The sequence below is a fragment of the Phoca vitulina genome, unplaced genomic scaffold (assembly GCF_004348235.1).
Source record: "Phoca vitulina isolate PV1807 unplaced genomic scaffold, GSC_HSeal_1.0 scaffold69, whole genome shotgun sequence".
In the NCBI taxonomy this organism is placed as follows: domain Eukaryota; kingdom Metazoa; phylum Chordata; class Mammalia; order Carnivora; family Phocidae; genus Phoca; species Phoca vitulina.
This window is the reverse complement of record NW_022589772.1, coordinates 7,794,926-7,809,754: the sequence shown is the minus strand read 5'-3', so window position 1 is coordinate 7,809,754 and position 14,829 is coordinate 7,794,926. Positions and strand designations below refer to the sequence as shown.

General features: G+C 35.2%; 1 protein-coding gene and 1 pseudogene across 2 annotated transcripts in view; one reads left to right on the top strand and one right to left on the bottom strand.

Moving 5' to 3' along the window:
• The window catches only part of RADX (RPA1 related single stranded DNA binding protein, X-linked), an 81,531-nt gene that overhangs the window by 16,157 nt on the left and 50,545 nt on the right, over window positions 1-14,829 (top strand). Inside the window, exons 4-10 of one of the 2 annotated variants that reach the window (XM_032392831.1) lie at window positions 3,121-3,229; window positions 3,423-3,514; window positions 3,622-3,744; window positions 6,474-6,578; window positions 7,673-7,837; window positions 9,143-9,303; window positions 10,130-10,308. In XM_032392831.1, coding sequence (XP_032248722.1) covers window positions 3,121-3,229; window positions 3,423-3,514; window positions 3,622-3,744; window positions 6,474-6,578; window positions 7,673-7,837; window positions 9,143-9,303; window positions 10,130-10,308 — 934 coding nt within the window. Of the gene's footprint in view, window positions 1-3,120; window positions 3,230-3,422; window positions 3,515-3,621; window positions 3,757-6,473; window positions 6,579-7,672; window positions 7,838-9,142; window positions 9,304-10,129; window positions 10,309-14,829 lie in introns of both variants that reach the window. The other variant, XM_032392830.1, reaches the window with a different exon arrangement.
• Window positions 86-1,179, bottom strand: LOC116624701 (annotated as a pseudogene).

Sequence of the window (14,829 nt, the reverse complement as noted above, 5' to 3'; positions counted from 1 at the left end):
ATCCCAGGACCCTGGGATCATGACCTGAGCCAAAGGAAGACGCTTAACTGACTGAGCCACCCAGGCGTCCCTAATTACATTTTTCTTAAAAAGCTGTGAGATTTCTGTTTCTTTGGGAGATATTTTCACCACTGCATTGTTCAGTTCCACAGGTTAAGCTTTCTTCATTATTGTTAAGAACTTCATACATGTTAGAGATATTGCTGTTCATTGCTTTCTCGTCTTTTCAAAAAGACACAGGGAGACTTGCTAGACTAAAGCTGACGTCTTTAAAGGCATGCAACAAGAATATTCCCACAATGATTGTAAAGAAGTCAGTCAAAGTACCAATGACATCATCAATAGGCTTATCTTGCCACTCCTTAAAAAGAAGAGCTGAACAAGTGAAAACTGATGTTGTAAAGAATAGGTAATATATTGGAGTCATAATGGAAGTGTTGAATATATCCAGGGCCCTCCCTGTTCAGGCAATTAATCTGTGTGCTCACACAGACTGTAAGGCTCAGCAGCAGGATCCAGGCCAGGGAATGTTGCAGCACAGGCTTTCCAGCAAACAGCTCTTTGATAGCAGTGCCCAGGCCCTTAACACAGGAGACTGAAAACGCTCCGATTACAGAGCAGATTGTTATGTACACAAGAATGTTTGTCTGTCCGTGGCGAGGTCCAACCACGAAGATTAATATCAATGACATAATAACCACAAGTGTTGCAAAGACCACAAAACCTGGATCTCCCTGCTTGTGAGACATTTCAAGTCTCGATCTCCTCTTCTTTTGGAGTGTGAATGACCATAACTGTAGATCCTAGAATACTTACCAAACATCCAATTTTCCCATGAAGATTAAGTCTTTCATTTAGAAAGTATGAAGAAGGAATAGCACTTACTAGGACACTGAGAGGCCCTATCAGAGTCACTAGGGTGGCTGGTGTAAAGGCATATGCAACAAGGTTGGCCACCCCCCCTGTTCCCATTGATAGCAATCCAGCCCACCACAACCATTCTTTAAGATACGCATGGCCACCTTGACCTGCTCTCATGGAGCCTTTCCCGGCAAGTCACAGAACACTTGTTTTTTTTTTTTTTTTTTCCAAAATGAAACTCCCGCCAATGAAAATGCTGGAGCTCATAGCCAATCCCAAACCAATGTAAAAGTCTTATTTTCCATGCTCCTGGATCATTTCGTTTGTTACTAAAGTTCTTGTGAGTCACAACAGAGAAACCACTGGTACTGGAGGCAAGATTATGCAGTCTTCAAATATGTAAGTTTAATAGGATCTCTTTTATGAAAAAAAGGCTGGAAGCGGTTAAAGATGACTTATTCATTATCATTTCCTTGTAAATAATACTGTTTATTCTCATTTTAAGTTTTAAACCCTGGCAGAGTAGCTCCAGCTCCACTTGGAGGCTGGCCATGCGGCTTCCCCATGCAGCGTCCCCCCCACTATCTGGCCCTGGCCACCTCTGCTCACAGGCCCACGCAGACCTCATAGGCGGCCGCCCCTTGAGCTGGGGGGGGGCAGGGGAGGGTAGCACCTTCATCTCAGTACAGAAGGAGATGAGAGCATCTGGGGCTGCCAATTCCTCCATGGGGGAGTGTAGAGGGGAACCTGCCCCCCCACGACCTGCGCCCCCCCCCCCGCTACCCCTACATTGAAATTAACTTTTTTTCATCAAAAGACACCATAAAAAGAACGAAAAGCAATGCACACATGGGTGAATGTATTTGCAATAATATAATCAACAAAGTATTAGTGTCCAATATATATAAAGAATTCCTTCAAATAAATAAGAAAAAAACAAGGGGCGCCTGGGTGGCTCAGTGGTTAAGCAGTTAAACGTCTTGGGGAGCCTAGGGTTGGAACCCAGTGTCTGCCTCCCTGCTCAGCAGGGAGTCTGCTTCTCCCTCTGCCTCTCCCCTGCTTGTGTTCTCTCTCTCTCTCTCTCTCAAATAAATAAATAAAATCTTAAAAAAAATAAGATAAAAATTCAATAGAAAAGTGAGCAAAAGACACAAGCAGGTATTTCACAAAAGGGGGTGCATGAGGGGCTCGTGGGTGGTGCAATTGGTTAAACGTCCAACTCTTGATTTTGGCTCAGGTTGGGATCTCAGGGTCATGAGATCAAGTCCTGCTTCCAGCTCCATGCTCAGTGCGGGGTCGACTTATAAGACTCTCTCTCCCTCTCCCTTTGCCCCTCTTCCCCACTCTCTCTCTCTAAAATAAAAATAAATCTTTAAAAAAATTTAAAGATGATGCATGGATGTATCATAAATATATGAAATGTCATTCAACATAATTAGTAATAAGAGAAGTACAAATGAAGACCACAACAAATTGTCATTTTGTGTCACTAAATTGACAAAAAATAAATTTGATAGTAGCAAAATTTGGAGAGGATGCTGGTCAATGGGAATTCCTACACATTGTTGGTAGAACTATAAATAGGTTAATTACTTGAAAATAGTTTAGAATTAGCCTGTAGAGTGGAACTTTTGTATATTGTACAATCCAGGGTTTCCCTCCTGGGTATAATACCCTAGAAAAATTTTTCCTGGGTGCACAGGGAGATATGTACAAAAAATTCATAGTGACCCTGTTTGTAATAGCAAAAACAGGAAATAATACAGATGTCCATCAACACGATAATGGGTAAACGAAATTGTAATATATCAACACCCTGGAACATTATTCAGCAGTGGGAATAAGAAAAAAAAAAAGCACTACATGCAGCTACATGGGTGAATTTTAGGACCATAATGTTGAGTGAAAAGGGTAGCCCTAGAACACTGAATATGGTATGAGTTCATCCATATAAAGTTAAACAAAACAAATAGTATTTTGTTTGGGCAAAAACATATAAATGACAAAAACTTTTTTTTTTTTAAATTAAGAAAAATGATAAAACACAAAATCTAAGAAATGGCTAACCTTTGGTCAAGAGATAAGTAGATATGATAATGTAGGAATAAGTAGAAGAAAGCTATTGATAATGGTCTAGTTCTTAGGGTTAGTGGTGGGCTCAAAAGAGTTCAGTCTAATATTTTGCTGTGTAATTTGTGCACATGTATATTCTTTTATCTGTATTAAATGTCATATTAAAGTAATGTATTTGTTTTTCAGAAATCTGCCTGAACCTTCGAGATCCTCCAACTAACATAATTATCATTCCAGAAAAGCAGGTGAAACCTGAATGGAGATTGCCAAAATTAAATCACCGCTTTATCACAAGGTAGAATACTCATGTAAAATACCTTAAATATTAATTTTTAACTTTAGCCACTGAAACAGTATATTATTATTGCTCAAAATCTACCCCAAATTATGGAGTATCAACTATATAGATATATATTTTCACAATCATAATTTTAGAATGCTTTTTCACTGTTTAAAGATACAATATTTAACAATTTTGCTTTTTTTAGGTCAGAACTGGATGATATGCCAGAAAATCACATCTGTGATGTTATTGGCATTTTAGTTTTTGTAGGAAGGGTCCAGCGGTCAAAAAAGAAAGGTAAGCTTTTAAAATTGAAAGCCATAAAAAATATTTTGGTGAATAGTTCTGTGCTCATATACGCATAATTGTTTACCTTCATTTATTCTAATATCCTATCCATATAGAAAACCGTGAAGATTTTTGGTCATATCGTTGGATTCACATCGCTGACGGGACTTCAGAACAGCCATTTATAGTGGAGTTGTTTTCTACATCTCAGCCAGAAATATTTGAGAATATTTACCCAAGTACTCAATCCAGTATTTGCATCTTTTTATTTTTGGAAATGGGGGCATTAACTTAAAATGTTAAAGTGTGTACTGATTTACAGGGTGGCACGATACTGAGTTAGCAAATTCAAGCAGTGTGATAGCATGTTTAAATTTTTTCTGTATTAATATTATATTTGGTATTACAGATATTAACCACCTTCTGGTTGTCTAGTCAGAATTAATTTGGGATTGAAACCAGTTTTTCAGAAAACAGGTGCTCTTATCAATTCTCATTATTAGCATTTCAGGCATAAAAGCTTAACATTCAGTGAAACTAAAACATAGGCAATCAGTTCCCTTTGTATCCATTTTGAAATTGACTAAGTAGACCACAAAAAAAGACAATGAAGACTTTACTAATATCGAATTAACTGGTAGAGGCTTGACAGACTGTGTAATTAAATAATGACAGTGGTAAGTATGATTTCATTTGAGTATTAAATTAATATTACATTGGCAATGTTATACCAGCTGGTCAATATTTTAGTTACTTTGGTGTTGACATTTCCCGCTTGCATTTATTCAGATACAGAGGTATTTTTCCCACTAACTTTATTCATTTGAAAACATTTTAGGTATGCCTCAGATCTATTATGATAAGAAAAAAGTATATTTAATACTTTTTAACAACTTCAGTGAATTTTTCCTTATACCAACTTGTACTACTACAAAGCTATTATAGCTACAGTGTGTTATTTCACTATTTTTTCAAATGATTATATGAATAAAATACTGATTGTTAAATGTTTGCCAACACTGGGAAAACTCCCAGTCTTGACCATACGTAATTTTTAAAATCAACAAGGTAAAAATTGTAGAGCATCAGGATACTTAGAGACCATATAAAGAGTTGTTCTGCTACACCTTTATTGGTTATTACAAAATAGCATTCCACACCATTCAGATATTACCTTATTAGTTTCTACCATCTGCTTGTGAGATTTTAAAATATATCTGGATGGAGCTAAACCTCACGCCAGCTATTGAGGGAGAGGGCAGAAAGAATTTTAGCCAAAACCAAGGCATGGGCTTCCAAGGTGAGTGGAGCTATGATTTCTCATGTAACTTCTCTCAGGGCATAAATGATTGATAGTGATGACTTCTCATGACGATTCCATTACCTCGTTTTAGGTGGGTTTTATGGCCAGGGCCCTCTCTCTTTGTAGCCACTTGAAACAACACGTTGACACAAGTTTTAGATAATGATTTTTTCAGAGAAATGTTGCCAAGTATACATGTTCTATTTCTTCGGATAATGGGAAATACATCTTTCTAAGAAAGCCTTATACAGACCTTGGTGAGATTTACTCTAGTACAGTAGTTGACAACATTTGCAATTTATGTTCATATTTTGACCAAGATGAAAAAAATTATCAAATGAATGGTGAGTATTGAGGGGGCTTCAGGCCCATGAAGGGGAACATGACCAAGTATCTTCTAGAATAATACCAGAATCCTTTGGTAGTAGGGAATCTTTTTTACTTTTGATTAAGGAGAGTGAAAAACTAAGGAGAACTAATATTGAGTGTTTGCTATGTACCAGAAGCTCGTACATGTTATCTCATTTTGTACTCCTAGTTACCTTCTTAAAAGTTGGTGTTTTTACAGATTTACAGGTGAGGAAACAAAGGTCCAGAGGAGTTAAGTAATTTCTTGGATGTCAAACAGCTAGAAGGTGTCAGGTCGGAATGTCTGATTTTTAACAGTCATGAAATGAGAATTAGATGTTTCTGTGATATTCCTATATCAACATCTTTAACCATGAATAGTGGCATATTTGTAGTTTTGTAAATAAAGGAAGAGTGATGTTAGTTGAGAGTTACTCTTAGTCATTTCAACAGATTTATTTTTGTTGCTATAAGATAAAGAATTAGGAAATGTTAGATACAGTGAATGAATTTATCGTTATTATCATACTCTAGGGAAGTATTATCTCAAATGAGAACTTACCATTATTGTGAGATACAAGTATTTACATTTATTTCTTCATTTCCTAGTTCATAAGACTATAACCATTTTGGCATGTGATAAGTTAAAATTTAAAAAAAATGTTGTTGGCTTAATGAAACTTTACCTAACTAATTGATAGACAGTTGAAAACAATTCAGCAAGGTGAATAGTAAAGAATGGGTTGTATAAGCCCTGTCATGGAGACTTAAAGTCTAATTAAGATAAACACATGCATAAGGAAATTCAAGTTAACAGTGTATACCCCTATCTGGTGGAAGGAGTCAGAGTAATTCAGGGATCAGTGTTAGATTGGGTTAATCAGTAAAAGCATCCTGGAGAAACTAAGCGTTTTTTCTCTGTAGGAAATAACTGTTCACACTCAGTTGTATGCCTGATTAGAGAGACTTGCCATCTTCAACTGTGCAAGCAGTAACTTCAGTTAGGTGCAGCCACTGTACTTTCTAAAGGAAAAGTAAGTGTTAGATCCTTTATCTAAAGAAAAAGGTAAGTGTTAGATCCTTGTTGCTCCCAGTGTGGTCAAAGGGCTGGCAACACTAGTATCACCGAGAGCTTATTAAGAAGTGGAGAATCTCAGGCCCCACTCTAAAACTACTGAATCTGAATTCGCATTTTAACAATTGTCCCAGGTGATTCCTATGTTCATTAAAGTTTGAGAAGCACTGTGTTAGATACTGATCTTGGTATGTCCTCTTCAAAAGGCAGAAGTTTCTTCATAACTGTTTTCATTTTTACAGTGACCTATTTCGTGTGTACACAGTTGAAAGTTGTCAGGAATGACACCCAAGTACCTAAACTGCTTTACCTAACCACTACAAATGAGAGCCGAGTGTTTATTACTGGTGAGCAATATCTTGGTTTATACTTTATTGGAGATGTAATATATTTTCTATTAATTAAATTAATTTTTATATCACAACATTCAACCACAAGATAGCTTTGTTTTGACCTCCTTTATTGCTGTAAGGATGTTTTGGCAAAGAATATTTAGCCTGTGAAATGTATTGCTTCTAGATTAATTATGACTGAAGCAATGATTTTGTGACTCACTGGAGAATTGCATTTATGTCCTTGGGTTAACTTTAATTCCTGCTTGATGTAAGGTAGATAATCATAAATTGCTTTGATAGATTGAAGACTGTTAGGCCCTATATCATAATATGGATACAGTAAACAATATTTTTAAATACTAACTAAAAATGTTCATCAAATTTTGGTCCCTGAGCTCAGATTTTACTTATATAACAAGAAGAGTCTTATTAGTTGTCTAGAAGCACATCATTTTTCTCCGTTCTTTCTGATAACGGGGTCAAAACAATAAAGTTTAAAGTTTCCAGATGAGTGAAGAAATAGTGTGGAGTGGTGTGCTTACTCAAATACTACCATGTTGATAATTAAAAAACTTGTCAATAGAAGAGTCCTAGGAAGGATGTAATACACATCTTTGTCAATACCTCATTTTATAAATACTAACAATAATCACATGTAAATGATACTGTTAAATATGTTTTAAGAACATGAATTTAAATGCTGAGCTATATCATAGGCAATTCAGTTCAAACATGATGCCATACCTTTAGGTTAATACATGATTTAAAAATCAGTTTTTTAAGAAGATGCCAACCATTTTGATAGTTAGAAAAATCCAGATTATTAGTTTTCTTTTCATTATGACTTTATCCTGTAGGCAGCTATGGTTTAGTCCACTTAAATTCTAATATGTCTGATTTCCTTCTCAACGTAGGATTGGTTTACTGTCTTTGATAATTTTTGTATACATATTAAGTGTAATCTGCTACGCAGTGAATAAATGAACTTCTTTTCTTGGTGACACAAGAGATTATTTTGATATACTGTTTTTATACAAAAAAAGTCCATACAATTCATTACAGTGAGTTTTTTTCTCATTTTTTGGTTTTACCCTTCTTGCAAAAAGGTCATAGAGGCCAGCCATATACCAACGACACCAAGGTAAAAAACTTTATTCATTGGATTAAAACAAGGACCGATTCTGAGGAAGTGAAGAATACTGTTATTGGTGGATATTACCCCTATCCACCAGTGCCAGAGACATTTTCAAAGTATAGTAGTTCTGTCAAAGGTACTAATGTAATTATTCGTCATGTATGATATGTTTCTATGCCATACGTGTGATAGATATCATGAGCTAATATGTAGCAACACTCACTGATAAAAATTTTGTCTCTATGAAGATCTAAAAATACATGTCATGCCTCCTAAAGGTTAATATTTGGATTTTATTAGACTAGAAGAAGGGAGAACATAGATGATGACTAACTGGACATCATATCTTGATTCAATGTTATTGAGATCAAATCTGACTTTAGTAGATCCAACTCCTATGACGTTACATACAGAGACTAAAGATATCAAGGAGACACTGGATAATTTGATAACAAGATACTGACACTGTATTATGCTACTCTTGTGGAATGATATATATTGGATATTACACAGTTGAGCGCTACCTTTAAATAAAAATGACACCAAAATAAATGAGGTGCAGAATAAGTACTGATGAGAGGCCTAACATTAATTTATTTTAGTAGAATTAAGATATGATGGTTGAAGAGTTTAATATAAGTATATTCTTTTTTTAAAAGCTGTGGGATAATTGCATGGTTTGGGGAAAAAAAGAGAAACCTTGAAATGCTGACCTACCATCATCTAAATATTGGCATCCTTTTGTACTTCATAATGCCAGCAATATGTAGTATATGGTTGTATATATTAAAATGTATATTTCTGTGCAGTGGCTAGGCAACACTTTATACTTTGAAATATGATGTGTAAATTACAGTTGACCCTTGAACAACACAGGTTTGAACTTTACAGATCCACTTATATGTGATTTGTTTCAATAAATACACATACAGTACTGTAACTATTTTTTTCTTAGGATTTTCTTAATGTTTTCTTTTCCCTAGATTACTTTATTGTAAGAATACAGTATATAATATTTATAGAAAATATGTGTTAATCAACTGTTTATGTTGTCAATAAGGCTTCTGGTCAACAGTAGGCTATTAGTAAAGTTTTGGGGGAGTCAAAATTTATACATGGATTTTTGACTGCAAGGGGTTTGGTGCCCCTAACCCCCCTGTTGTTCAGTGGTCAACTATACATTCAATATGCAAAATTTCTGTTTCAAATTAAGACTCCAGACTAGAGGACTGTATCGCAATTTAACTGATAACTATATTTTGCCTATTTTACAAAAATTGCATAAGGGGATGATGTCAAGCATCAACATAAATTTCACAAATTTAAGTTATGTAGCAAGTTTATGATTTCATGTTGTGAAATGACATTGCAAATCTAATTCTTATTTTTATCATTTCAGTTCTTTAAAACTTACAATTTCCCCGGAATTATTCTTTTGCAGTTGAGTCGCTCTTGACAGCTATAAGTGAAGTGAGGAAGGAGATTGAAGACTTGCAGTATAGGGAACAAAAGCGCATTGCAATTCAGGGGATAATTACTGTTATAAAGTATATCCCCCATGCCAGTGCAACTGAAAGTGCCTCAGCATCAGAAACACTTCGGGTATGGTGCCAGAGAATTAATAGTATATCTCTGAATGCACTGCGATCATAATTACAATTGGTACCTTGTACATTTTATTCAGAACTCACATGTATTGCCGCTTAATGATGTAAACCTCAGAGGGAAAAAAAATCATTTATGTGTTTCGTTTGTTTCCTTTTTCTCTCATTTATTTTGGAGCAGGCTGGGCTGAAGTTCACAGCCTCTGATATTTCCCAAGGCCTTCAACACTTGGTATCTTATTTTTGCTTTCTGCATAATTTGAGCCTATTATGATTCTCTTTACTTAAATTCCCAGGTGGTATGTATGATTATATTCTTTCCATTCCTTTTGTCCAGGCCAGAACTATAGGAACACTTTCACAGGAAATTTTTATCTTCATATCTGGCATGGCAGTCTCACCCAGATTTTTTAAGACATAGCAATGACTCTTGTAGGATAAAGGCTCTAGTAGAAAAGGCCATTACTGGAATCTAGGCACAATCAAGACAAATGAGTTAATTTTTTCTGTGAATTTATCTTTTTAAAACTTATTTCTAGGATTTCTGTTCATATGGAAATAAGCATCCAATCTAACTTTTCAGTTATATTAGTATAAGAAGGACTTTTATTTACCTTCCTTTAAAAAATATTTTAATACCAGATGCATTAGGATAAATATAATCCTATCTATAAATCAGCTTTATGAAAGCACTTTTATGATTGCAAAAATGTTGTCATAACTCTTAAGATTATAAAAAATGGATAAACTAAAATTATAGTCTTTTAAGAAAAATAATTTTTGTGCATTAGTTTAAAATGTTTTCTCTAAATTTTTGGTTTTAGAATGCTAACCGACCCTCAACATCCCAAGCAGCTAGGAGAGAAAATCAAAGTCAGGAAAGAGATAATAATAAACGGCATCAAGATGATGATCCTATGAGCTCTCAGTGTTTTCAAACTGCATATACAAGCTTGAGCCCTACCAAGAAAAAAAGAATTCTGCAAGGGCCATATGCCAAACTGTAAGTCATTTGTATTAAGTATACACATAGCATATTAATTTTTTTTTTATTTCTACCATGTAAAATGACCAATTCCACTAGAAGTGGTATTAGTTTTCTAGGGCTGCTAAAATCCAAGATCAAAGCATTGGCAGAGTGAGTTCCTTCTGAGGACTGCAAGGCAGAATCTCTTCCATACCTCTCCCCTAGCTTCTGGTGGTTTATGGCAATCTTTGGCATTCCTTGTCTTCTAGAAGCATCACTTCAATCTCTGTCTTCATTTTCACATGGCATTTTCCCTGTGTGCATACCTGTGTTCAAATTTTCCCTTCTTATAAAGACACCAGCCATATTAGATTAGGGACCTATTCTGGAGTACTGTTCTACTCCAGTAAGACCTCATCTTAATCAATTATATCTTCAGTGACCCTATTTCCAAAAAAGGTCTCATTCTGAGGGTTATTGAAGATGTAATTGGTTATGTATTGGTAGTCATACTTAGTAGGGACATGGTTCAGCCCATAACAGTCTGCCATCTGGCCCCTAAAAATTCATGTCCTTCTCACATGCAAAATATGTTCAACCCATCAGAACATCCCAGAAATCTTAACCCATACTAACATCAACTCTAAGTCCAAACTCTCATCTGAACATCATCTAAATCATGTATTGTTGAAATGCAGGGTGATTTCATCCTGGGGCAAAATTCTTTACATCTGTGAACCTGTGAAACTAGACATGTTATCTGTCCAGAACACAATGATAAGACAGGCAGAGGATAAGCATTCCTATTTCAAAAGGGATAAATTGGAAAGAAAGGGGGTCATGCATCACAAGCAAGTTCAAAACCTAGCAGGACCAATTCCAATTGATTTCAAGCCTCCAGAATTATCCTCTCTGGCAGGATACTGTATCTTCTGGGCCCACCAGGATGGTAGCCCCACTTCCTTGGCCCTGAGTGCTGCCCCTGCCCTCTGGAACTGAGGGATCATTGTCCCTTTTCTTGAAAGATAACACATGATCACTGCTGGTTATCTCTTATCAACTCATTTCCTGACTGTAGAATCCCAGAAATCGGATTTCATCCCACCTATATCCCTTTCAGTCCAAGCTAGCAGCATGCCTACTGAGATGGTTGATGGGATCCACAAATCACAAGCTTCGGGCAAATGGTTGTCCAACAACACTGTTGGTGTTCCTTCCAGAGCAAGCTTTCTCATTTTTGCAGTATAGATAGGCTGAGAATTTTCCAAGTATCAAAATTTTGGTTCCTTTTTCTTAACAATTTCTCAACTTCTCTCTCCCCTCTTGTATTTTACTATAAGCAACAAGGAGAAACCAGGCTTCACCTTCAACACTTTGCTTAAAAATCTCTTCAGCTAAATATGCAAGTTCACTGCATACAAGTTTCACCTGCCATCCAACAGAACACAGTTCAGCAAAGATCTTTGCCACTTTATAACAAGGATCGCTTTTCATCCAGTTTCCAATAACCCATTCCTCATTTCTGTCTGAGACTTAACCGGAAGCGCCTCTTACATTCATATTTCTAGCAACATTCTGTTCATAACAACATATATACTCTCAAAAAAACATACATATTCTCTAAGACAAAAAGCTTTCTCTCAGAACTCTTTCAGCCTCTATGTAATACTCAATTCCAAAGCCACTTCCACCTTTTAAATTATTTGTTACAGTAGCACTCCACTTCCTGGTACCCAAATTTGCATTCATTTTTTAGGGCTGCTATAATGAAGTACTACAAACTGTATGGCTTAAACAATGGAAACTTAAGACCTCACAGTTCTGTAAGCTAGAAGTCCAAGATCAAAGTTTCAGCAGGGTCAGTTTGTTTTGAGCACTGTGTGAAAGAATCTGCCCCTTGTCTCTCCCCTAGCATCTGGTGGTTTTCTGGCAATCTTTGACGTTCTGTGGCTTGTAGAAACCTCACCCCCAATCTGTGTCTATGTCCAAATTCCCCCTTTTTATAAGGACATCAGATACATTGGATTAGGGGCCCACCCACCCCAGTATGAACTTATTTTAACTAATTTATCTCTTCAGTGAAACTATCTCCAAATAAGATTACATTCTGAGGTACTGGGGGTTGGGACTTCAACATGAATTTTGGGGGACATAATATAACCCATAACAGAAGCCCTCTTATCTGCCACGCTTGGCATGGACTACTTGACAATGAGTTTAAAATGAGGAACTACAAAAAAAAATACATTTTATTTAAATTTAAAATACTATAGCTTATATTTGTTGACCAGTTATTTAAGCATGACTCTTTCCTATATAAACTTTATCCATTATGAATTGTATGTAATTAACATTTTTGGTTTTTCTGAAGCAGAAAGATAACCAAGACACTAATAAAGCAGTTGACGTATAGAATCATTTTAGATTTTAAGATTTTTTAAAACTCTAGTCTTTAATGTTAGTTGTGCCCAATCAGGGAACTGTTTTTGGTTGTATCCTGAGCTTATATTCAGCAACCTTGATAAAATCACTTATTCTGAGTTTGTAGGGTTTTTTTTTTAAATTTTCTCTGTATAAGTCATGTAATCTGCAAATACTTGTGGTTTATTTCTTCCTTTCCAATCATTTTGCTTTTATTTCTTTTTCTAGCATTATTGTACTGGTTAGGACCTCTACTACAGTGTTGAATACAACTGGTGGTAGAAACCACCTATGTCTCACTTCTTTTTTCTTTTTTTAGTGGTCTAAGGATATTTATTTTTTCACAGCTTTATTGAGATATAATTGACATATATTACTTTGTAAATTTAAGGTGTACAGTGTGATGATTTGATACATGTATGTATTGCAAAATAATTACCACAATAAGATTATTTAACACATCCATGACCTCACATAACTATTATTTTTTTATAGTAAGAACATTTAACATTTACTCTTAGTAACTTTCAAGTATGTATTACAGTACTGTTAACTGTAGTCACCATAATGTATGTAGGATCCCTAGAACTTATTGTGCCTCTCCTGGTAGGTACATCAATGTGTTCACCAACCACGAAGATCCACCAAGTCTTGATGTCCAGATTTTTGGGGGGGTATTTCATTACTTAGGCATGATAGATTAAATTATTGGCCATGTGATTGAACTTGATCTTCAGCTCCCCTCCCCGTAATAGAAGTTAGGCTAATTCGGTGTTTCAACCTTTGAGCGGTATGCTTAATGTATCTGATAACAGTTCTTATCTTCAAACTGTCTAGGGGCTCACCATGAGTTACCTCATTAGCATAACGGAGGTACTCTTGTCACTATGGAAATTCTAAGGGTTTTTGAACCAGGAACCAGAGACAAAGACCAGATATGTTCTTTATTGTGCCATAGTTCTAAAGTTCAGCTGTTTTCTTTCTCAGCTGTAGAAAGTCCATTTGATTCTTTTTTAGATATTTACTTTTGAGGTTGTATATCTGTTTTGTCCATCTAGATCACCTGTTGATCTGCTTCTGTTGGTATAATAATAAGAAATATGACCATTTAAGAGCTTATATTAATGTTTTAATACAAATGGTAGCTAGTGAACCATGGTGCTCTCTGTTAGATAGTAAAATGTAGTCAAAATCCATCTACTCATTCAAAAGTTAGCACTGAGAAATAAAATATAATCAACAGACATTAAAACTTCTTCAGTTCATTCTCTTGGTAATATGTACTCTATAAAGAGAGAAAATTAATCACGCCATGGTTAGATGAATCCTTAAAAATCATTTTCAAAAAAATCATTTTCAATTCTCCTCCTAAGAAAAGCAGAAGACACCAGAGGAAAAGTTTTTAAATAATGGTTGTTGCCTGAAAAGCATTTGCTAATTTGAATTAATGATCACAAAGACTTTAGCATTTTTGATCATTGTAAATTATTGCTAATTTGCTTATATTAGCAATTTCTCAAAGAAATTCTATATTCTGGTCCTTTTTGTATAGTATCTTCTGCTTTTCTTAGGTAGAAGGCACTGAAAATATTCCTTCATTTAATTGTATAGAGAATTTCAATATACAGTGTAAAATTATTTATATTACATCATTTGATCGTCAACATCCCAGTGAGGAAGGCACAGGATAATTATTTCAATTTTATAAAAGAGAAATCTGAGATTCAGAAAAGATAAAATATAGGATTTATACATATGTGTATGTATATTAAGTACTTTTAATTTCTGTGCATGAAAGATACTTTCTAAGACCTCAATAATGTTAATTATAATCCTCATATAAAGATGAGAGAATGACATTCTATAGAATCTGTATGACATTTACCTAAGGTCAATAAGTTGACAAAAGCGCAAGATTAGAGTACAACTTAGAGTCTCTGACATAATTTTTATAATATTCTGCCACTACCCAGCATATGCAATGTTCTCTTCCTTTAGCTCTCTTTTCCCTCTCTTCCTCAGTTATTTTTCTACACTTATCTTTTCACTTTTCGTCTCTCTTTTTTCATTTTCCTCAGTTGATACCTGTAGACATTGTATACCTCCACTTCTGTCATTTATCCCCTCACCTTTAAG